We start from the raw sequence: 26,770 nt of genomic DNA, 5'->3' as shown, positions 1-26,770 counted from the left end.
GCGCTTTACATCCTACATCTGCACATGTTTTTCTTTCAGTTCGTTTTGGTAGTGTACGTTCGCTGCACAAATAATGCCACCTGACTGCCGAAGCTTACCTGGATTGTAACCACGTTATCAAAACTCAAAGATAGTGTTTATCGCTGACAAAATGGATATTTCGTGACAAAAACTCTATGAAATTGTGTGCCATTACTGTAAATAATATTCCTTATCGTCGGAATGGTTTGTTTTCACTCTATAAGTATTAGGACACATGCAGCAATCTTCGTTAATTAACCATCGCGATATTTTGTTATTCTATTTCAAGTGGCGAGGACTAGAGCTTCATATGTGTTACTGTATACCGAACCAGATCGTCCACTTTACTTCTGACACACCAACAGAAAGAACATAACATACCATTATTGTGATTCGTTTATGCAGAAAATACACTAGTTATACACCACATGGATTGAAGGCAAAATGTATACAAAATCATATCTGCTCAACAGGAATTCCTAGAGTAGAATATACTTACCCCAGGCTTAAATAATTCAAATGAAGACGACACAACTTACAAACTCCCCCGTGTAACTCCCAGTTTAAAACTGTTTCAATGGTCTTCCTTGTACAGAAAGCCGAAACGTGCGCTCAGTAGCAATCCTGACATGCCATATAGTCAGGTTACAGGAATGTTAGTCACATCGACGTCGTCCATGGTATCTGGACTGCCATGTTCTGCGTAGCCCGAACTCTGGGACACCAACCAGTCACTTCAGACTCGTATCCTGCTGAAACCCTGTCCAGTTCGTTCAAGCATTGTATGCCATTTAATATAGTTTCCCATTCCTGCAGTTACATGGTATCAATATATAGCTATCGACGTTACATGGGAATAAAAGAAAATTGAAATCATTCAAGTAGTTAAAGGCACCTCTTTCACAAATTGTCCTGTATGACAAGCCCAAAGTCCCCCGCATCTTCTGGATACCAACGTACAGAAACTGGGCACATAAACAACCAAATGTCTCACAGTTCGTCATCACAACAAACATTACACATATTCCATGTTTCCCGATTTGTTTCAATGGCAAAATGAAGTACATTTCATATTGTGTGGTTACGACTTGATATTGGCCGAACCATTCAGTTATCACTTGACTACACGTAACCATTATAATACCAAAATACAATGTGTTCTTGTGCTTGTTAAAGCTGTTAGCTGTCATGTATGCTCATGACCCGCCTTACAGTACCCCATCAATTAACTATCTATGCATATCTTGCCACATCACCTTACGGACATTTGGTATATTATAAAAAATAACATGACGAGTTGTGGCAATGATTCCTGAAAGAAAACATTACAGGCGTCGAACAAGTGCCTCCATACCATTTTCCAAACATACATCTGTTTCATTAACTATGTCATTTGTAATACATGAACGTGTAAACAGATATTGCACGGATATCATCCTTTGGTCATATAACCCCTCTGCTACTCTGTTACCAAGCAGACCTTCGCTCTACCACGAAGCACCCACCCACCTCAGGTAGTTGTGGACCATGAACTGTTTGTAGACACCACCGCTTTACCCTCCGTGACATGGAAAGGTAAATCGACAACCGCCACATCACAAACATGTTCCGGTGGAGTTTGGGTACTTGACTTTCAGTTCATCCTTAAACTTTGTAAACAGAATTTTGTTCTTGGTAAGTTCCTGGTTCTTGGTGGCGTGGAAATCCCCCCTCCTCTTGAAGCCTCTGTGGGCCAGGAATGCATTGTTGAGTACAGCGAACTGGTAGCCGGACACGTGCAGCTCGCACACCTGCAACATGGAACATAGACTGTCATTTAGTCCCAGAAATAAAGTTATCTTATTTTTACATACACTCACACGCTATGAAAAATATAATGCAAAGGGAGCCCAGAACAATTTTTAATTATTCCTAGAGCTGAGGCAATCTAGACTTGCCCAATCATTCTTGACTTGCGTAGGACTTCTTTAATATATTCTCTAGGGCCTTGGAGAAGGACTACACGGAACACATCACAACTTGTAGTTAAATCTAAAACGTAGTCAAACAGTAAACTGTATACATAGCATATACGGTGACACATTGTTCTTGTTCATAGTTTGACTTGTTGGAAATCCGTGTTCAAACTACCACAGCTCTAAACATGTTGAATAAAGATAGTCAGGTATGGATCTGGGTTTAAACGATTATCGGTGCACTTAAATGTGGTATGATACGAGGTAAACGGTAGTCCAGTTACATCACAGCGGCCTGCAAACATTTGGTATGGACCAGACTAAGTCACCGAGTCATCCAACCGATCCCCTTCAGCCGGCTCTCACGACAAGGGTACGATACCAATTAACAACTCTTGATTTTGATGATGTGTACAAGATGTTTCAAGACATTGTTTAATTATTGACCTAAGTTGACTGGATATGGTGGAGAAGTCCCTTGTCCCTCCCTTTGGCGATGCAAACAAGGGTTAATATTACAGTCCGTTAGGCTCCAAATGGCAACGACGAATTGCAAAATAACTCAAAATCGGGAATAGTCTATTAAATGCCAATACGGTACACGGCAATGAATACGCCTCAACCCAACAATATCAGGTTTTTATATGTACAAGTTGACATCTTGAACGGGCACAAAGGTAGGAGGAACAGTGCAGACACGTACTGTACGTGTTACGTGGTATACGAAGATGCACTACTCAGCCGATGTGAACCAGTTGATTTTTAAGGTGTATGATTTCTTTCAATGAGAAGCAGAAAGAGGAAAACCATTTCATGCCATTAATAAATACTTGAAACGAGCTTCTAAAGCTCTTGGTGTGTCTCCTAACAAGCTGAAAAATGTCCGTCGTCGAGACTCCAGCAATCAGAAGCAGGTGGGGAACATTTCAAAACCATGTAGGGTTGATATATTAGACGGTTTTCAGAAAAAAAGCAGATGTGCAACTTCACTAAGACTCTTGAAGAAATACCTTGGAACTGAACATGTTTTAATTGTTATTAAATACAATCTATGGTAACTTTTTCATAGATGTGGATATACTGATACAAAAAGATCAGCGGGGACAAAAGGGTTGTGTTATGTGAACGATCTGACGTCCTTTGTCTCCGAAATCATTATCTTCGAACCATCAAGCAGAAACGTGAAGAAGGATATAAGCCTGTTTTCCTAGACGAGACGTGGTAAATGCCTGTGACACAGCAATAATACCCTTAAAGGATATAGTGTGACGTGGCTGCAACGGATGGACATGACCTTTCCTTCGAGGGCTGCAAAACCACAACTCTATGTAATGATTGAATTGAGATGGTTGACAATTACACAAAGGTCAAGGTCACGCCGGCTTGGACATCACCCTTTCCACTGTGATCTGAGAGTGTTGATATGGGGTATCGTCAGATACAACGTTGGACGATTGAACACAACGTTAGTGATGGGGATAAAAATAACGAACAGCAGATTTTGTTGGGTACAGGGTATTCATTGCCGTGTACAGTATTAGCATTTAATAGACTATTCCCGATGCAATTCATCGGACTGTAACGCCGCACTCGGCATTGTTTCAGCTGTATGACGGCGGTCTGTAAATAATCGAATCTGGACCAGACAAGCCAGTGATTGACATCATGGGCATCGATCTACGCAATTTGGTTACGATGACATGAATCAAGCAAGTCAGCGTGCCTGACCACCAAATCCCGTTAGTCGCCGCTTATGACAAGCGTGGTCGCCTCTGAAGGCAAGCATGGGTTGCTGAAGACCTATTCAAACCCGTATCTTCACGGGTCTTAACTAGTACCTGTTCCTATCTATTAAAAACGTTATTTCTTCAATATGTCAGTTGCAGATGTTTGTGTTCACAGTGCAAGTACAGCACAATATGTTTAACATGACTCTAGAAGAAAACCCCGTGGGGATTCCTGGTTGGAAAAGGTCCCCAGCAATTTACGCTGTTCGTAAGACGCGACCAAATGGATCGAGTGGTTCACCCGATCCCGTTAGTCGCCTCTTACGACTAGCATAGTCGCCGAATACGGCAATAATGGGTTGCTGAATACCTGTTCTAACCCGGATCTTCACGGGTGCAATAATAAATGACAAGTCCCTAAAGACATAGGCACTTCCGGTTTAATGTCATCACTTATTGTTAAGGACAATACATGCCTAATACAATACACCTTCAAAACAGGTAGGCCCTGCTTCCAGGTACGTGAAGAAGAAAGAAATATTCTGTCCCATTTCCCATGCAAAGTATGCAGTCAATTCATTGAGCGTATGGGCAGGTGGGTCTCTTTGTCGAACGCGACGGCCTTAAATGGGACAGAAGGGGATAGAATTCCTCAGAATCAAATCCAGAGATTTGAAACAAGATACTGATGGAAAGTCAATATTTGTAATTGCAGGACATTGTTCTTCAATTCCGTAAACCGGAAGTGTGCATGGTACTGACAGTTTAGTCTGTGCAACAAAAGCGACATTCGTAATTTGTTTGGATGAAATTAAGCCATTTTCCAAATCTGTTACATCTAAAAAAAGAAAACCCACATTATTCCATGGTAATCTTGGCTATGTTCCTCCTCAACTCTTTCTTTTCACTAAATACTTTATTTGGTATTGAAATCTTTTACACATTTCATGCACTACTTCGTTAAAGTTGATCAGTCTGAGAAAATACGGGTGTTGCTTAACTAATTTCCATGTGTATAAATGTTGTGTAGATGCAATCATTATCACCCCCAAATGAACCGCTTGGTGGTTACGCTAGTCAGCTTGGTTATCACGCCGTCATCACTGTTTTCACCGCGGCCTTATTGTAACGCGGGTATATAATTATTTTTGGTGAGCTCACATCAGCATATACAAATTCTACACACGCTCGCTCAGTATTCACCTGACGGCAAGAAACGTTCAAAACTAAAAAGAGGTTGATATTCACAAAACGTTGCATGTTTACAAATGATCAAACATGTATGAGTGAGTGAGTCAAACGTCACATCGGCAGATTATTGCACTTCTTCAAAAACTAATACCGGAAACAGGCCTAGACGCTACAATATTGATAGGGCTAGTGTATTCCGAAATAACATTGATGTAGAAGTTATAAGACAGTTGCGAGATAGAAGTGATGCTGTTTGTTATGACAGTTTTGATGTTGATGTTGATACTGAGGTCAATAGGTTAGCTGAGGACATAACGCACGTGCTGGTCGATGCCGCACGGACTACCTTCGGAGTCAAACGAACTACATCTCCCTGTAAACCACGTGAGCGTCAAGACGAATAAGCCCTGGTTCAGTAAGGAATGTCGGGACATTAGACGGCTTTACCGTAAATCGAAACGTCGTTTCAAAAAAGTTCGTAATCAAGTAAATTATTCAATGTATCGCCATCATGGCAAGTTGTATAAGAAATGCTTAAATAAGCATATAAGGGATCATAAATATGAAACAAATATAATGTTACGTAATAAATTTAAACACTCGCCCAAAGAGTTCTGGAAAACACTTAATTCACAGGTGAATGATAATAATTTACTAACACCGAACATAGAAGTATTTCATAATTTTTTCAAATCGATTAATGCCTCATACCTCGGCGACATTGATGTTATAGAAGAAGATCTCAACCCCTGTTCATATGATAACTCGACTCTCAACAGAGATATTACTTTAGAAGAAATACGCTCAGCTATCTCGCGACTGAAGCGTAATAAATCCTCAGGCCTTGACTTAATTGAAAATGATTATTTGATTGATTCAATTGATATTCTGGGTGACTTTTACGTTTCGTTTTTTAATTTGATTTTATCCACTGGTGTTATCCCTGACTCTTGGTTGACGGGAGTGATTCGCCCAATATATAAGAAAAAAGGTGACTCTCTTGACCCGAACTCTTACAGGCCCATTACCATTCTGAGCTGTTTAGGAAAGTTATTTACTTGTCTTTTGAATTCCAGATTAAATAGTTACTTAGAATCAAATGAAATTCTTAGCTCATCGCAGGCTGGCTTTCGAGAAAATATGTCAACACTTGATAATATATTCATCTTAAATATGCTAAATCAGTATTTCAAAAAATCAAAACGAAAACTTGTTTGTGCTTTTATTGATTTCACAAAAGCGTTCGACGGTATTTGGAGAGTAGGCCTATGGTACAAGATGTTATCATACAATATAGAGGGGAGATTCTTCAAGTTAGTGAAAAACATGTACAGTAATATAACATCTTGCGTTATGGTTGATAACCAAATTTCAAACTTCTTTTATAGTTATTCCGGGGTTCGACAAGGAGAAAATCTCTCTCCATTATTATTTTCGATTTTTCTCAATGATTTAGATGTATATCTTGAGAGCAAAGTTTGTAGGGGCGTTGACATCACTTGTGTTCATGATGATTATGTGTATATGTGTATTAAATTCTTTATTTTGTTGTACGCAGATGATGCGATACTTTTAGGTGAATCCCAGAAAGATCTTCAAAATTCTCTTGATGTGTTCAAACAATACTGCGATGTGTGGAAACTCAATGTTAACATTGCCAAAACTAAGATTATTATATTTGGAGGAGGCGTGGGTAAAAAATCTAAATTATCTTTTCAACTTGATTCTAAACCAATTGAAATTGCAGATAATTATACGTATCTAGGTATCAACTTTCATCGCAATAGAAGATTTAATACCGCAATAAACGATTTACTGTCTAGCTCCAAAAAGGCCATGTTTGCACTCCTGAAAAAATCAAGAAACCTCAATCTAGCACTTGATACTGTAATCCAATTGTTTGATATCTTAATACTACCTATAGCCTTATATGGATGTGAAATATGGGGTTGTGAAAATGTTATAAACATTGAAAAATTTCACCTTAAATTTCTAAAGTTTGCTACTGGGTTGCGATCATCAACTCCTAACTTTATGGTTTACGGTGAACTTGGACGTTTTCCTGTGAACATTACAATTGCTAAAAGAATGATCTCATTTTGGTATAATTTAGAAACCATATCTTCTCCTTTCAAGTTGTCATCACGCATCCTTAAACTGTTCAAATTAGATCACACCCTCAATATTAGTAATAGTAACGTATGGATATCTCACATAAAAAGTATTTTAAACAGTTGTGGCTTGACATATGTATTTGATAATCCTGGTTGCGTTTGTAAACAGTGGCTTGTCTCTATGGTAGAAACAGTACTTAAAGATCATTTTATACAACAATGGAGGGATGATATAGATAAAAGTTCAAAAGGTAATTACTATAAATTGTTCAAAGATTTACCGTCGTTTGAAAAATACCTCCTGTTACCTGATTATTTCTCTCGACCTATTATGTCATTTCGGACATCGAATCATTATTTACCTGTAGAGACAGGCCGCTGGAAAAATATACCCAGAATCAATAGAAATTTATAACCTATGTAGCTCACCGGCGATAGCCGACGAGTTTCATTATTTATTTAAATGCTCCTTTTTTGATACCATGAGATCACATTATATTCCAATTTATCTTTGTAAATGGCCGAATCTCGCAAAGCTCAAGGTTTTGTTTACCTCAAATAATTGCTTAATCGTGAAAAATATCTCCAGATTTATAAGAATTATTAATAATGCTGTCAGAAGATGAGTACAACACTATAATCTACAACTTACCAAGTGATCACTACAATTAATTGTTTATGTTATAACTTCATTTGTATTGTTCCTGTACCACCTATGGTGGTTTGTTGGAATAAAACATTGATTGATTGATTGATTGATTGTAGCGACAAGCATGCACGTGCGTGCCTGTGTGCGAATGTGCGTGCGTGCGCGCAGCTGCTTGTACTAGTCCGGACTAATGCCGATTTTATAGTGCTAGCCCAGAGATACCATTCAGCAGTTTAACATGAATACCCCACTCAGACACGGTATACTCACTCCGAGCCGACCAGTCCTTGTTTTAGCCCCTTAATGCCGAGCGCCAGGCAGGGTAACAATAAAGACCATCTTTAAACGTCTTTTGGTAAGACGCGGCCGGCGATCGAACCCCGGACCCTCTGCTCTCCGGGCGGACACTCTACCACAGAGGCGGTCCATGTATGAAGAAAGCTACAAATATTATTTAATGTACTACACATTACAATTACAATCTTCAGTACCTACCCGTTTAATCTAGGATATGTAATATTGACATTATTTCGATCATATCTTGGTAACATGCTTGCGACTAGGAAAAGCAATATGGCGTCTTCCCCTTCTCGGGTCTTCCATGAAGAGAGTTCCCCTTTCCCTACTTCTCGGATCCACAGCCAGAGGAACCATCGGCGGTCAAACAACTGTAGGAAATGCCACGTGTTAATCTATACAGAATGTGGAAGGTCGGTTTCAATTGTCATCCTGTACGAGGGCACATAAAGCCAAGTTCGGTCTTCTTTCTTGCCTAAGTAATGTCAACCCCATTTACATAATAAAAAAAAGCAGGTCAAGATGTAATATCACTGGTGACTTACTAAGCTCAGTAAGAATGTTATGGTAGATACAGACTTAAACACCAGAAGGTCACCATTAAACTATGGCATTTTAACCGCTGCCAAACTTTCTCTTAATGTGCTAATTAATCAATCAATCAATCAATCAATCTGCTCTCACTATCTGAACACGTTCACAGCAGGCAGCAGTCTGATATTTACCCCTCGCCCAATCACACAGATGACCAAACACACAGGCTGTTCCGGCGCCGTTACTTCCGTAATTTGATTGAAGCGCGTAAACTGTCACATCAAACAAGAGGAAGTTTTCGAAATAGGAGTATTTGCCAAAACCCTAGGGTTTAAGAAAACTTTCACAATGCTTTCACAAGTTTAACAATTATCACTGGCAAGGAAGATTCTCGACTCAAGGGCACTGTGTAACAAACTGGAAATAATACGAGGAGGTGGGGTGATTGTCCAAATCTCCATGGTTTGTAATTGTTTAATTGTGAAACATTTAGCAATAGGAAAACGTCAAGTAACGAGCGGCGTTTAGACACTTAAGTGGCCCATACACTATCAATATGATTTACAATATTATTGGTACAATACTATTGATACAATATTCGTTTGTCCACCAATTGCACAATATTATTGTTCAATATTGTGCTCATTTGTGAAGCATCTGTCAGTGCAACTAGATGGATCTTCTCCAGCCCCAGACTTTTGTGATTCTTTCACTTTTCTTAGTTCTTTTCTACAATTTGTGCGTAGAGCATTTAATTTCCTTTTAAGTTCTTCCTTTGTTGCGTTTGGAAAATATTCACGATAGTTCAGTAAAAGCTTTTCATATGCCAATTCCTTTTTTGCTTTGTTACTGTAGTCATCACTCTTGACCTTCCAAAGGGCTGGCAATTCTCTGTAGACATCTATGCACTCAAGTAAGAATCTTCTTTCTTCTTCTTTATTTTGAGAGGACATGTTTTCTCTTTGAAGTTTGAACCCTCTATGAAATATTGATCAATAATATTGAAACTGACCACCAATGACACAATAATATTGAGGAACCTTCAATAAAAATCTACAGAGTTTTGATTTCTTCAATATATTGTGCAATATCATTTTTTGCTTCAATACATTCCACTAACTGTCAATATTATTGTCAGTAATCTATATTGACAATAATAGTGTCAATCAAATTGATCGTGTATGGGCCACTTTACATAAGATAGCTACGCAATAAATCGCAAAGAACAATGAAGAACGAAGCGTAGTTTATTTCACGATTGTTCCTTCATGACGTCATCTGTGGAGATTCGCAACTTGATGACGTCGTATATTGGACGACGTTATTTTCTAGAGGTTGGTTGGTTGTTGGTTTGTTGTTTAACGCCGCACTCAGCTATATTCCAGCTATATGACGGCGGTCTGTAAACAATCGAGTCTGGACCAGACAATCCAGTGATTAATATCATGAGCATCGATCCAAGTAATTGGGATCGATGACATGCATCAACCAAGTCAGCGAGCCTGACCACCCGATCCCGTTAGTCGCCTTTTACGGCAAGCATGGGTTGCTAAAGATCTATTCTACTCCGGATTTTCACGGGTCTATTTTTGAGAGAGAAGTGTCTAGAGTTAGTTGTTCCCTATAGATGTAGCTGGACAATGCAGATGAAGCACTGGCCGAACGATTGCGCCCTAAACTGGGAGAGATATGAAAATCGAAATTGGGAGAAAATGTGCAGATAATCGACGTGAAAATTGTGAGAATACCAAACTGAACTCCCCTGTACATAGAATGGAGCTGTCCGAGGTCGGATTGTATTCATGGTGTCATCAAGATTTAAATACGGGTAAATGTTTAAAAGCTTGTACAATTTATTGACATCTTTAAAAAGGCTGTACATAATGTTGATATATCATATAAGAAATAAACGACCCGTGGCCGTTGTTTATCGTTCAATAAAACACTGCAGACATTGTTTTATTGTACCATAAACAACAACCACGAGTCGTTTATTTCTTACATATGTGTATTACTATCATAGAATGTCTACAGCTGTCCTGTCAGAGGGAGCCACATACATACAATTCGTTAACCTGTCACTGTAGCCATATTAAGGCTGTTTATTAACCTGCACCTGCATTATAATGTCTTGTTTCGTCTCTGGTAACAGGCATCTACCTCCCATACCGTAACATGTCGTGCTCTATCCTGAACATAATAGCACCAGAGCAGAAAGGTGGATGTTGTTTTACTATACAGTCGGTTTTCTAGGATAGGCATATCAATGGTTGATTGATATTTGGGCGGTCGGGTAGCCTAGTCCCGGGGGTAAAGGGGACTTATTCTGCCGAGTCACCTGCGGAGAGGCACCATCGGGGAGATCTCGCAATTCGTTGACAAAGCCTAATATATTATCTCAGCGCAGGTGCTTAGGCAATCAGTAGACATGGAGCTCGATGTCGCGGCGACATGGACAAACCAAGCTACACGCATTGCCTTCATTCCTTGGCAACTCTTCCTAGGTTTAACTGCCTTTTCTAAATGACCCTGGCATTCTCACTATACACATTCCAAATGTCAGAGCAGTAATATGTTCTACTAATAAGTCATAAGAAATGTCAAATAATCCAAGAAACTAATATCCCTCCGATATGCTATTGACATGACCAGAGTGGCCAGTATGTGTGTTCGAGAATGACGTTCGATGTGGTGGTCAGCCATCTGTAATACCGGGAGCCGGCCTCCGCTAATGATAGTGTCCATGGCTCCTTGTACGGTTTTTTTCACGTGGAGATTCAGTGGACACAACACATATACAATCCTGAATAGAAAAGCAGCTACTGCTATCCCGTGGGTGCGTCTGATGATTCTGTGTTAACAAAACGACGCCTGTCGGAGTAGAGGTCAACATGTCATACACCTAACGTAATCTGGGATTTAGACCAAGTGACTTTTTAAAGCTAAAAAAAGGGAGCCTGAAATGGGGTGACCTTACCCCAGACAAGACGTTTACAGTACAGTAAAATATTCATCAGGTAACCGCAATGACCATGCCTTCACACCCTAGAGTCTGGGTTCTATACGATAAGGTCAACTTTGTCCGTGGTTAACCAGTTCATAGGCCCTAGAGCAGTACGTGAATGCTGACAAAACACGGAGAGTAAGAGTTGTAGATGTGACAGTAAGTTGGTTAGGGTGGCTAGACGAATCATCTGTGTGATCAGTGGCAGCGAGTAATGCTTCCTATTACTTAACCCGACATTCAGAAGAGCACTAGCGTCCGGGACGACCACCAAACGTTATATCCCAGACTGAACGCCAAACAAAGTGTATATATATAGTTACATAAAACGCCGTATCACCAATAGTGCGTGCATTACAAGCCTAATCACAAGTTTGAAGAAGTTACACATTACAGCTTTACATCTGATGTAAACGAATTTTCAGCAAGCGTGAAATACTCATATCCCGGCCAATGATACTTTCTATTGAGTGCGCGACACAAGCCCTTGGTCATAAAAGCTGTCTTGGACTTGTTCTAAAGTTTGCTAGTTAACGTCTTACTCAGTAATATTCCCGCTTTGTGTCGGCTTTCTGTAAACAATGGAGTCGGGGGCAGACAATCCAGAGATCGATATTGTGAGCAACGATCCATGACCTCGGGTAATCATGACATGCGATCAACCATGTCACCTAGCAATCAACTATGTTACATAGCCCCACCACTCGATCCATTTGGTCGGCTCTCACGACCAGCATAGGTTGCTGGGGACCTATTTCAACACGGAATCACAACGGGGTTTTCTTCTAGAGTCATGATAAATATATTGTACTCTAGTTGCACTGTGAACGCACCCATCTGCGACTGACATATTGACGACATAACGTTTTTAATAGATAGGAACAGGTACCAAATGAGACCCGTGAAGATCCGGGTTTGAATAGGTCTTCAGCAACCTATGCTTGCCTTAAGAGGCGACCATGCTTGTCGTAAGCGACTAACGGGATCGGGTGGTCAGGCTCGCTGACTTGTTTGATGCATGTCACAGATCCCAACTGCCGAGATCAATAGGGTCAATCACTGGCTTGTCTGGTCCAGATTCGATTATTTACAGACTGCCGTTATACAGCTTGGATACTGCTGAGTGCTGCGTTAAACAAACAAACAAACAAACAAAACTTCAATCGTGACTGTAAACGGCACATGATAAGGGTACATGGAGGTACGATGTGGATAAATGTCCCAATATTTGAGAGGCATCAACAAACTTGGACCGTGATAGGAGAACACATGAATGTGATGTGCACACTACAGACAGTCCTCGGTGTAGGATCTATACTCTGCGACAGACCCATCCGTGACCACCGGACTACCGGACCTGGGAGGGTAAGATGCTTGAAGGAAGGTGCGGGGATGTTGTGTACACTGAGTGAGTTAAAATTGTAACGTCGCATCGGCGATATTTTATCCACATAACGAGAAAAGGTTGACATATATACAACTGAGTTATGAATACAACGTTATATTTTATCATAACAATATCATTTACAACCGTCTAAAACCACCAGCAACCAAAGCTCGGCCACCTCTCAGGGGATCATGGGGACTTACGGTGCCTCAACAACCTGCATGATACTCCAGCAGGGTTTACGTCATCACTTTGGCTACTGGTGATTGTGCACAATACTAGCCAATATTAAAAAATGCTCAGCAATGAGTTGGCTTAAAACACTGGTAAATGATAGTTACATTGATTATGATAGGAATTGCGAGTCACGCAGGGGGACAATAATTTTACGGTACTTTAACCTCCTGGCCAAAGCCTTCAATAATCTTTGTTGACAAAAGAATCAAACCAAATTGAAAAACAAGCAATTTGTTATTCACAAACATATTTAAAATTTATGATACAGACCAATATCTTTCAAGTAGTTGAGAATGAGATGCCCGCTTACACGGGCAAAAGATCTTTCAGGTTTACTGTATGGTAATGTTAATCCTTTGCGATTGCAAAATTTACACTAAAGCAAAATAACTGAAATGGTCTGAAATAACTGTACGGGATGAGGAGTTGAGATAACAGTTTGTCAAGAGCTGCTTTAGCTGCAGCGTCGGCTTTGAGTTTCCTATTATGCCTACATGACTTGGCAACCAGCAAAATAAGATGTCACATTGGACAGTAGAAAGATCATTATAGAGTTCTGAGACATCTAGGATTATAGGGTGATAGGACTAGGCACTTTTAACTGCCTGAAGGCAAGACAATGAATCTGAAAATATGATAAAGTTTGTACATTGTTGTTTGATATAGATCAAAGCTGTTAAGATAGCTTTGGCCTCAGCAGTAAAGACTGAACTATTATCTGACATTCTTGAGAAGACAGTTTTGGATCCAATGATGGTGGCACTTGCAACTTTGCCCCCGTCCTTGGACCCGTCTTAAAAATGGATCTGTGAGGATTATATTTTGTGCGTAATTGGTTGCATTCTTTGCATATACCAAAGTATTTGTTTCGGACATTTTTAGCTGGGTGAGAGTGAGGTCTACCTCTAATTCACCATCTGCCATGGAGGAGAGGACAGAAGTCGGTAAGGAGATATGATATCAAGATCTTTTTTGAGATGCACTTATGTGTGGTTAAGTTCTTATTCCAAGTGGTGGAATCTGATTTGACAAATTTCGAAACAGGTTTACAAACAGAAGGTTGAAAACACAATTGTATGCTGGATTTTACTATTTAGGGATGTATAACAGTGATAGTTTAATGCGGCGTCGTTTGAGGGAAGGCTCATTGGCTTCCCCACACAAACCGCCCACACGACAGGTCCTAAAACGGCCCAAGACAGAGCCTTAGTCCTTGGTGGTGTACAGTGTCTAAGCTGCTGTGGAAGGCTCCACCACAGACAATGGAACCATAGTTTGGAGCGTATTAAAGATCTGTGCAAGTGAAGGAGAATTGTCTGATCCCCTTCCCACTGTTGTGTACAGCTGTAGCCTGACTGTACATTTTAAGCACACACAAACACAGACGCCAAATGTCACAGCGGGGGCTACTGTTAGATCACAGTAGGAAAATCAAGAATGCACAGTTTTCAAGTTAACAATTGTACATAGCTATACAGAGTTGGACACTAGACAGCCTTTGTATAGTAGGTCTACGGTGGTATAGATAGACTGATGGCAGACATGCAACATAACTATGTTTCTTTGTTTGCACTGCGCAATATTCCAACCGTGTGGCGGCAGTCTGTAAATAATACAACTTAATCATAAGAAACACAATTCTGTAAAAACTACTTCACTGACGGTCATGAATAACATTGTCAGAATCATGGTCCCATAGTTCCTATACAAATACTATATACTTAATGTTTGATAGTGATACTGGATATATGGAATCCTGTGTCCACAACAAACAGACATGAGTGATTAGTTTGGTGTATCCTGGAATATAGGAATTTGTCATGGGGTGAGAGTAAGGTTGGCACCGTGTCATAAACTGCGTGTCCATAAACTCGTGCGAAGTTATCATTTTTTAGGATGGTCGTACCCAAGCAGTGAGTGAGTTGGGTTCAACTCGGCTTTTAACTGTATTCCAGTTATATCGCGGCGTGTCAGCTAAATGTGGGAGGAAAGCCCGAAGTGATGCAGGTCTCAGACGTTTACCACGTCGATGAAATCTACGAGCAGGGGCATGGTGCTGACAAACCTAGAAACATAATCGGGGCGAACCGGGATTCGAACCCACAATCATTAGTTTCTGGTGCGCCCAAGGGACACAGCTCTGCACAGCGAATCGCGGCGCCTTAGACGACTGGGCCACCCGTGCCCCCCCGTACCCAAGCAAGTCACGTAAATTTGGCTGTGATGATTAATCGCGCGATTAGTATCTACAACAAAAACACTCCCCCGACACCCACATGTTCACACACTGCCACACCTACCCCGACGCCAACATCTTCACCTATATCAACATCTACCCTACACCAACATCAACATCGTAACCTATATCACCGTCTACATCTTCATCTATACCAACACCTACCCCGACATCAACATCTACATCTTCACCTATACCAACATCTACATCTTCACCTATATCAACATCTACCCTACACCAACATCAACATCTTAACCTATATCACCGTCTACATCTTCATCTATACCAACACCTACCCCGACATCAACATCTACAACTTCACCTATACCAACATCTACATCTTCACCTATATCAACATCTACCCTACACCAACATCAACATCTTAACCTATATCACCGTCTACATCTTTATCTATACCAACACCTACCCCGACATCAACATCTACATGTACATCTTCACCTATACCAACATGTACATCCTCACCTATACCAACATGTACATCCTCACCTATACCAACATGTACATCCTCACCTATACCAACATCTACATCCTCACCTATACCAACATGTACATCCTCACCTATACCAACATGTACATCCTCACCTATACCAACATGTACATCTTAACCTATACCAACATCTACATCTTCACCTATACCAACATGTACATCCGCACCTATACCAACATGTACATCTTCACCTATACCAACATGTACATCCTCACCTATACCAACATGTACATCCTCACCTATACCAACATGTACATCCTCACCTATACCAACATCTACATCCTCACCTATACCAACATGTACATCCTCACCTATACCAACATGTACATCCTCACCTATACCAACATGTACATCCTCACCTATACCAACATCTACATCTTCACCTATACCAACATGTACATCCTCACCTATACCAACATGTACATCTTCAACTATACCAACATGTACATCTTCACCTGTACGAGCGGGGTCGGGTAGCCTAGTGGTTAAAGCGTTCGCTCGTCACGCCGAAGACCCGGTTTCGATTCCCGACATGGGTACAATGTGTGAAGCCCATTTCTGATGTCCCCCGCCGTGATATTGCTGGAATATTGCTAAAAGCGGCGTAAAACCATACTCACTCACTCACCTGTACGAACACCCACCCCGACCTACATCTTCACAGGAAAGAAACTCCCTCAATGTACTACTCAGAAGTGTGACAGTTAGTATAATTTAGTGACAATGCGTAAAAGAATGTAAACTGTATATGTGAAAGTAGTATATTCCATGTGACCACAAGACGATGTTAGCCCATGTTGATAAATATATGGCGCTATCTGCAATAATCGAACCACCATTCACCGAGAATCAACATCAATCAATATTTAGCACAAAGACTTTGTTAGAGATAATGGATGCTATATAAATGATTCATAGACGGTCGTAAAACAAGGGTATAGCTATCCAATGCAATCGATTATGGAATAGGTAGCTGGTCCTGTTAGTTGTGTACTCGAGATAATCCATTAGCTGGGCAGTTATCCGTGGACCACATACTAGTACATATCTTGCAATAATGCTGAGACGCAGTGCATTGTAACTGGACACTTTAGTCCATCTTCCCCTTCTCAATATGAAACAAGCTTTTCTATACTGATACTCTTCTTCAACGACAAAGGTCACCGACACAGTTCTCCTCTCATCTTCTTGTTGCTGAGATCACTACCCATGGTTAGCAAAGAATTCAAAGAAACAACTATAATTCCCGTGTGCGTGACCAGAATATCACCGCCTTCGTATTAAACAGAGCCTGTTCCCATAATTCGCTATAGTTTGGTAGTTGCTTGTTGGCCCACTCAGAATTCACCCACCAGCTTTACGACGGAGGCCTGTTTATAACAAACCGGTGAATGCCATGACCAATGTCCCAACCGCCAGGTACGCTGCCACGCGATCAACCAAGTCACTCGATCCCCATGTTAGTAAGTTTGTTGTTGAACGCCGCACACCGCAATATTCCAGCTGTATGACAGATACAGCGAGTCTGGACCAAACAATCCAGTAATTGACATAATGAGCATCGATGTAGGCAGTTGTTATACGATGACACGCATCACCCAAATCAGTGAACTTGACCACCCAATCCCGTTAGTCGCCTCTTACGACAAACATAGCCACCTCTCACGGCAGCATTGGTTGCTCAAAACCGATTCTTACCCGGGTCTTCATGGGTCCCCATGCACAGCCCTGTATATATAGGTCCGTGCCCCATGTACGTCCGCTCTGACGACAAGATTTAGCAACTGATGATCTATTGTATCCCTTAATGCCAACGGGGCTGTCAGTTTAGATGCGGTTCAAGAAATGAATAAAGATGCCACGTCAGACTAAATAGTCCACGCCACTTGAAATAGAATGACGAAATATTGCAACAATTTTAAAGAGGGTATCTGTCTGCATGTGTGCTAATACTTTCAAAGTGAAGGCAAGCCATAAGGAATATTACTCACAGAAATGAAAAAAGTGCCCTTTTCAAGATATATCAATTTTGCTAGCGATTCAGATCATTGAGATTTGATCAGGTGGTTACAATTCGGGTAGGAATCGGCAGTCAGATGACTGCGTTATATTTAGCAGTGACCTTGGTCAATAGCGCTTTCAATACTGCGTCTGCTGGTAATAAACGCGCGCTGCACACGCTGCTAAATATAGCCGCTCGCACTCACATGACTGCCGATGACTGCCCATGTGTCGACGTAAGCTTATGCTTCTCTACTCGTATACCTCTATCTCCATAATGCTTAACATGTACATGTATATGTAAAATTAGGTGTAAAGCTGATTGATTGTTTGATCCTCAGTCGAACTGTAACCATAAAAGTCAATGATGATACTAGAGGTAAGGACGTCACGACCTTTGTTGTTATGACACAAATATGGTTTGTAAAAATGACCACTAGTATTTGCCCCAGTGTATTGGTGATAGTGAACAGGCAAGCTGTGTTTAGAGCTCTACTCCGCCCTATGTAAGTCAGTCTTCTTCCGTATAAACGCCAAATGAGTCATGGCTACTAGTGTTCAATCAACATCCAATGGTTAAGTAAACTTCAAGTAGTTTGGCTAAAGTGAGTGGTGACTGAATTGGGTTTCACGCGCTTTCAACAGTATTGTGCAGGGAAATCTTGCCGTTTCAGGCGTGGGATTTTATCAAACTGCTGAAAAAGATAAACTGCCTGGCACCAAAAATACACTGTTGCAAGATGTTTTTACCAAAAATATTTATATGTTTATTGTTTAGACACGTAGTTATAAACAAAAATATCCCTGGTTTTGCAGATTCTCTCCAAAAGAACAGCGAATCCTGGCTCGCCTAAAGGGCACAATTCCGTACTTCAAAAGGTTTGGTCTTTGCGATCTCTATGTACATGTTGTTATTTTATTTGGAATTTGATTCCATTTTGTTGCTTTATCGCCTGTTATTTGGGGTACCGTTTAACATAGCGTTCCGTCGGTGTGGAGTTCACATTAGACAGGCGCCAGGTGGGAGACAGATGCAGCCGCCAGCCATGACCGCAGTTTATTAGTAGAATCAATCATCAACGAACACCCCTCCCATCAATGTTTAGGAAGCCGTGTTTGAGAAACGATGACATTCGGAAGTCAGGGTCTTGGCCCTTGTCTGCTCTTGGAATCCAAGGTAATTGCACGATAAAGAATAGCCCTTGTGTCCCACTAAACCAACACCAGTTAATGAGTAACGCCAATGTCCATGATAGTCAGGCGGTAGTGGATTACCTGTTAATTCCACAACCTCCTGACTGTTGTGATAATGGGTGCCCTTGAGCACAATCATAGAAGTTGCAGCAGACGCAGAACCATTAGGTGCGGGATATGTTGTACCAAGGAGGGTAACTAAAAGGTATTGTAAAACGATAGTTTCTGTGCAACCATCTTCATTATGTTATATTATACATCCTGTACCAGTTTGAAACTATAGCTTCGTTTCGGAATTGATGTCACCATCTCACCATCGCATGTATTGACGGCTAGTTGTGGCCGCATGACATTTCATATGGTTTGAATGAGTTTGGTTTAACGCCTCTTAAAAGAGTATTGCAGACAAATCACGGTGTGTCAGCTTACTGTTGGAGGAAAGCTCGAAGTGATGCTGGTCTCAGATGTTTACAATTTTTGTGAAACCCACGAGCACGGGTATGGTGCTGACAAACCTAGAAACATTATCGAAGCGAACCCACAAACAAAGGTGAGTTAAGGGGAGCAAGTCTGCACAGCAAACTGCGGCGCTTTAGACTGGGCCGACCATGCTACCTCATATGGTTCGAACTAAGCTGTTGTAACAAATGGGGCCATGGGAAATATAATACACTGGATAAAGGAGGGTCGGTTTGGCAATATTTGGTGACTTCAAAAACATGAACAAAATATACATTTGTCTCTTGATATGTTGAACAAGCGCCGAGTTTATCTCGAAATATTCCCTCAACATGATCAAGCTATGAGAAAAAGGTATGTCATCGAAAAGAACCATTCGTGGTGTAACCATCATCTTATTCACGACACATGATGCGCAGACATGCCTACTTTCTTTTAGGACACTGGAAGCGTCATGGGGGTTGTAATCCTACAACAGACGCCTTCATCCTAACATCATTCAGGTAAGGTTAACATCATTCAGGTAAGGTTTGTGCTGTTTTCGCATAGGGAACAGACAAGTCAACATGTGTATGGTATCCTGGACTACACCTTTGCTCACAATAAACAATCGATGTTTACTTCATAACAACATAATCACCAGTATTGTTTAGAACAGTTGTTCATACGTTCCTCAGAATGTTGACGGGAAAACATTAAAATGCAAATGCATTTTATCAACTTGCAGGTGCAATCAAGCCACGTCGTATATGTATATATGTCCATAAAAGACTTGTTACCAGCATACCTAACGAAAATAACAGTTACCATGGTAGCCGTATACATTTGACTTGAACCATTCATGGTTTTGTGTAGAAAGTTCCTTTTCGCTTGGATCAATCCGAACATAATATTGCCATCGACTTTCTTCACCAACATAAACGATATTTGCCAGTGTAGGAACGATATATAGATCGAAACAATTTTTTTTCAATCTATATCCTTGGAAGCGGCAAACATACCTCGCCTCTACCATTACGAGTATATTGTTCCACAGCATCTACTCACCAGCCAGCATGCAGCTGGAATCGGGGCATATTATTCAATTCTCAGTATAGAAATCGGCTGCGACTTGTGTAAGGATCTCCACGGGAAAAGAGTGCAAGTGAAGGTCCAATCAAGTCGAATCCAATCAAGCCTCGTCTCTTCATAATTAACAAAAACACCTGCTCCACTGATTACCCGTTTTAGGGCCTTAAACACAAATGCAAACCAAAAACATCCGCCTTCATATATATCTTCCCCAAGACCATCAAAAATGAAAGATACGTGTCATATTTGCGCTTGAAGTGCTGGTCACACAGAAGGACGCAATCCCCGCTCCCCATCCCATGCACTGTGACCCACGAGCTGCAACATGGCGGGGCGGACACGCTTTATACCCGAGATGACCAGATGGGATTTTTCAAGAGAGACCTAGAAGCGATCTAACCCCCGGCTGTTCATGTCAAACAAAAACATCCGTAATTCCTCCCTTTCAAAACTAATGCAAGACCAATCCTGACAGCCAATCAAACAAAGAAAGAAATGCAGTTGCTGATGAAGCTTGAGTTGAGTGTGTTAAAACAGATATTTACACTCCCAAACGGTTGCAATGAAAAGCGAGTAGCGACGTGCCTCCGCCTGGGTCTATGCCACACCGTCGTTCTCCCCTGTTATTTCCCAACAAAACCCTTCATTACCAGGGATCACACTGACAAAGGTTACAATAAATCTTCCTAACCGTTTAACCGCATATTTATGGTACGGAGGCATCCAGTTCTCCTATACCTAGGGATGGCCGCCGATGGCTTTATGTCAAAGCTAATATTACTGCATTTGACTGCTTCCTGAGACAGGATAGACAAGGCATTATTCCTGAACTACTGGTGCCCTGTAGTTAGTTGGAGTACGGCGTCACTGTCAGATCACGAGACAAGAGACTGGCATATAGTTATAGGACTTCCGTATTACATGGCACGCTGATCTATTAACGAGGACCCACCGGACACACTGACGTCGCAGCTCAGATCTCTCCTATACTAGACCAGAAGAGTATTACCTTATTTCCACAGATCAAAGAGAATGATTTGGTGCACTGTTTCGCAAGTAAATGTCAGTTACGTACTCGTTAATTGTTCATGTGGTGTAAGGGCAGCAATTTAAAAACGAAACCTGGTACAGTTGCGTTGTCCGTAGGTAAATGTCACGAAAAGATGTATATCCGGCAAAATATGGCAAAAAATTAACAACGGCATCCCATGTTGTTCGTAGGAACCGATCCCGCCTGTCCACCGTCACTGTAACTGCCTCACGCATCTTTTACCTTCAATTCATTCCTCTAAACTGGTATAGACAGGTGCCCAGTTTAACGACGATCGTCTCACACGTCCACACTAAAGCTGTTTTTACTGTGCTAGCCCACTGAGATACCAACCGCAGATTAACATGAATACCCTTCCCAGAATAACAGAATACTAGCTGAGCCGACCAGTCCTTGTCTTAACCCCTTTATGCCGAGCGCCAGGCAGTGTAACAACAAGTACCATCTTTTAACGTCTTTTTGTTATGACGCGGCCGGGGATTGAGCCACCGACCTTCCGTTCTCCGGGCAGACGCTCTATCCACAAGACCACGAGGACAGTCTGTAGATTAGACATGCGAAAATTCAGACTTCAAATCATTTTCGTAATAAAGGTTTGCATTAATGGTTCAAGTGATTTTAAGGAACGACACTTGCTGCTTGCCACAATGGTTCTTGTGGTTTAAGGGATGGCACTTGCTGCTTGCCACAATGGTTCTTGTGGTTTTAAGGGATGGCACTTGCTGCTTGCCACAATGGTTCTAGTGGTTTTAGGGAATGGCACTTGCTGCTTGCCACAATGGTTCTTGTGGTTTTAGGGGATGGCACTTGCTGCTTGCCACAATGGTTCTTGTGGTTTTAAGGGATGGCACTTGCTGCTTGCCACCATGGTTCTAGTGGTTTTAGGGAATGGCACTTGCTGCTTGCCACAATGGTTCTAGTGGTTTTAAGGAATGGCACTTGCTGCTTGCCACAATGGTTCCAGTGGTTTTAAGGAATGGCACTTGCTGCTTGCCACAATGGTTCTAGTGGTTTTAAGGAATGTCACTTGCTGCTTGCCAAAACGGTTCTAGTGGTTTTAAGGAATGGCACTTGCTGCTTGCCACAATGGTTCTAGTGGTTTTAAGGAATGGCATTTGCTGCTTGCCAAAACGGTTCTAGTGGTTTTAAGGAATGACACTTGCTGCTTGCCACAACGCTTCTAGTGGTTTTAAGGAATGTCACTTGCTGCTTGCCACAATGGTTCTAGTGGTTTTAGGGAACGACACGTTCTGCTTGCATCAATGGTTCTAGTGGTTTTAGGGAATGACACTTGCTGTTTGCATCATGGGTTCTAATGGTTTTAGGGAACGACACTTTCTGCTTGCATCAATGGTTCTAATGGTTTTAGGGAACGACAATTTCTGCTTGCATCAATTATTCTAGTGGTTTAGGGAATGACACTTGCTGTTTGCATCAATGGTTCTAGTGGTTTTAGGGAACGACACTTTCTGCTTGCCACAATGGTTCTAGTGGTTTTAAGGAATGGCACTTGCTGCTTGCCACAACGGTTCTAGTAGTTTTAAGGTATGTCACTTACTGCTTGCATCAATGGTTCTAGTGGTTTTAGGGAATGTCACTTGCTGCTTGCCACAATGGTTCTAGTGGTTTTAGGGAACGACACGTTCTGCTTACATCAATTGTTCTAGTGGTTTTAGGGAATGACACTAGCTGGAATATTGCTGAGTGCGGCGTTAAACAAGAAACAATCCACGACGGAGGGACAACCAACCAGGTGACAGTTGCGAGATCTCGTCATCTACAGTGAGTGAGTGAGTGAGTGAGTGAGTGAGGAGGTGCGAGGGTGCGAAGTTAATTCGAATGATTTCATTCATGAAATCGAATCCGGATTTTCAGTACCAAGTGCGGACCTGTAAAGACTTGGCTACCCAACGCGGTCCTAAGTTCAGCAGCAATGAGTGAGGAAACCAATGGGGATCAAATCCAGTCCTTGTGTTGGTTGATCTAACTCCCTATCCACTGGACTCGTGCATCGCCCAAAGAGAGTGTCTAGCTTGGTCTGTGCAATTTATATGGTAGGACTCTATGACATTTGATATAGAGGTGGACTGGGTACAAGATTGGACACGAGTTGTTATAATCCCGCCTCCCTCGGGGTGACAAGAAGCACTTACTGTGGGTTGAGTGAAATGTTTACCCAGACTAGCCTGGGAAGGTGGTCATTATTGCTTGATAAGCTGCTTACTCCTGGAGTGAACAGAGGGAAAGCTGGCAACACCACGTTGTCTGCTGCATTGAACCTGCTAAAGCGACCCGATGTCAACTCGGTGGGCATTATACAAACACCAGATAACTCGACCCAGATTGGCTACAGACACCTGGACAATGTGAGGGGTTAACATATAAAGTAGCAGGCTTCTGAACAAACTACGTGTTGTATATGTGTGCATTATAATATCGCTACGTGTGAAAAGGACTTCATAGGAAGATGTTCACGGGCAATTGAAATGTAATGATATCATTGACGTAAAAGTTGACATGCTCCAACGAAATGAGGCCACGGTGTGATACATTTCGCCTTTGAACTTTTGAGTTTAAACTGTTCTTAGTTCGATCACTTGTAATAATAGAAAAATGTTTCAGTCAATGTAGCTGTGTACTACCCTCATCGTGAAGCGTATAATGTTGTGTACGTCAAGCCTTCATCTGGAACACAACTGCATGAATTGGTTTGGTTTGTCATTAATCCAGTTATATCACGGAGCGTCAGCTTGATGTGGAAGGAAAGTCTGAATTGGTGCAGGTCTTAGGCGTTTATCCCGTCGTGAAACTCACGAGGACAGGGTGATACTGATAAATCAAGAACATAAACTAGGGTTTGTACCCACGATTGGTGGGCCCTGGCCCACGGAGGGACGTAACTATGTACCACTGTACATTGCCGCGTCTCATCGTTCATTAAAATAACTTTACACATCATAACAGTACATATTTATACCTCCATTCTCTAGTTAAGTCCCACGACGTCTGGCGCAATCGAAACGCATTCGCGCCGCTTGGTTGCCTTTTATAACAACACAAGTTCACAAAATTCGACTTCCTCTGAAACGAGGGTCTATTTTACGCTGAGCGGAACATACAACAAACAGCAGAAGTTCTTGCAACACTGGCGAGGCATGCACGGGCCTATGCAATGCGCCAAAACAATGTGCTGATTGACAAGTTAGACATTATCAGCATTTTGTGGAAATGTGCAACCGAGAGCAATGCTATAAAACGTGAATGTCAGGTACTGTCTGCGAACCTTTGCGTTATTTGGTTATAGTCAAAGGATCGCAACCAGAGGAACTTTTGCGAGGCTGTTCAGTGGAAAAGTATAGTCCACCATTCCAGCTATATCACGACAGCTTCGGTCGGACGTAGGCTCCATAACACGCAAGACAACAGATGAAGGGCAAGGGCACCAATCTTGTTTCTGGGCGAGCAAGAACGTGGCAAAACAAGTTACATTTGATCAGTAAGGACAAGATATACGGATCGGCATTAATTGGCTAAAACAAGGACTGGTCGGCTCAGAGTCGGTATACTGTGTCTGAGTGGGGTCTGAGTGGGGTATACATTTCTCTCTCTCTCTCTCTCTCTCTCTCTCACACACACACACACACACACACACACACACACACACACACACACGCGTGCATGCATGTCGCTATATAAGTGCAATAATCTCAGACATGGCGTTAAACCCCATTTACCTCAAAGAACTAACATTAAATCATGAGTATCTTGAATATATTGCATTCGGAAGTCAGAACTTCGTCAATACACAACCACCGTCGAAACAAGTTATATTCTGCGGGACCGCCTCCGTGGTCTAGTGGGAGAGCGGAAGGTCTGGGGTTCGATCCCAGACCGCGTCATACCAAAAGACGTTAAAAGATGGTACTTGTTGTTACCCTTCGGCTCGGCATTAAGGGGTTAAAACAAGGACTGGTCGGCTCGGAGTCAGTATACTGTGTCTGAGTGGGGTTTTCATGTTAAACTGCGGCATGGTATCTCAGTGAGCTAGCACTATAAATCGGCATCAGTCCGGACTAGTACAAGCAGCCACACAAACACACACACACACGTACATGCACGTCGCTTTATAAGTGCAATAATCTTGAATGCGACGTTAAACCCCATTTCACCTCACCTCACCTCATATTCTGCGACCACATGCAACGTCTTTCTAGGGGTAGCAAGCCCTTGTATAATTACACTACAAGTTCCGCTATGTGGACACTCTTAGCAAACAATTACTAGCCCTGCACAATAACCATCCCATACTGCCCTTGGGCCATATGTCTTACTGCAGTTTGAAACATACCTACATGAAAACATCAATATTTCTTTACATACATAAGCCATGAAAGAGGTATTTCCTGTTATAGAATTTGTATCATCATTTCGCTATCATTCGTGAGGAATTAAGAGGGAGCTCATCACGGATTCCTTGACGGCGGGTTTTTAGACCACGGCTTAACTGTGGTTAACCACGGCACAACGATCGAAATAAACGTCCGTTACACAGCTTTGGGCACGACATCAAAACTCCAGAACAAAGCCTTAATCGACAGGCCATCAATATATAATAATGCTTCAATCCCAGCGGTTTATGTGCAAATATCAGCCATATGTGGAAGTTGAAAAAGCTTACAAATGGCGTACTGCTTACCTCTGGAGATTGTCGACATTGTCGTGTTAATGTGGGCGCAATGGAAGAGGGGATAACCGTAGGCTTGTGCATGATGATAACGTCAATCTCCTTCAAAGCTTTTCACTATGTATGCAGTGGACGGAGTAAGTGTATACTGCAGTTCTAATCCTTGCGTGCAATGTTATCAGTCTAAATATAAGAATATGAAGATTGTATCGGCAAACAGATCAATGGAGAAATCCATAACATCTATCTGTGCATTCCGCTGCCCTCATGCGTGATTCCCGACCTCGCCGAACAAAAGGCTGCTAAAGGTCAGACCCCAGGACGACAAGTAAAAAACACACGATCTCTTCATGCGGCATTTATTAAATTTAAACACACAGCAACTGTGGTAGATATCTTGATCACTGCACATTTACGTAAAGATGTGTAACAGGAATAAATCCAGGTCAG

General features: G+C 41.7%; 1 protein-coding gene across 1 annotated transcript in view; it reads right to left on the bottom strand.

Moving 5' to 3' along the window:
* Positions 1-404: 404 nt before the first annotated feature.
* Positions 405-26,770, bottom strand: part of LOC124124478 (beta-1,4-glucuronyltransferase 1-like) — a 48,644-nt gene continuing 22,278 nt past the window's right edge. The window contains exon 2 of the mRNA XM_046487660.2: positions 405-1,811. Coding sequence (XP_046343616.1) covers positions 1,617-1,811 — 195 coding nt within the window. The 3' untranslated portion in view covers positions 405-1,616. The remainder of the gene's footprint in view (positions 1,812-26,770) is intronic.

The sequence above is a fragment of the Haliotis rufescens genome, unplaced genomic scaffold (assembly GCF_023055435.1).
Source record: "Haliotis rufescens isolate VD_foot unplaced genomic scaffold, xgHalRufe1.0.p SCAF_3, whole genome shotgun sequence".
Classification (NCBI taxonomy): domain Eukaryota; kingdom Metazoa; phylum Mollusca; class Gastropoda; order Lepetellida; family Haliotidae; genus Haliotis; species Haliotis rufescens.
Note: the sequence above shows the minus strand (reverse complement) of the source record. Positions and strands in the feature narration are given on the sequence as shown.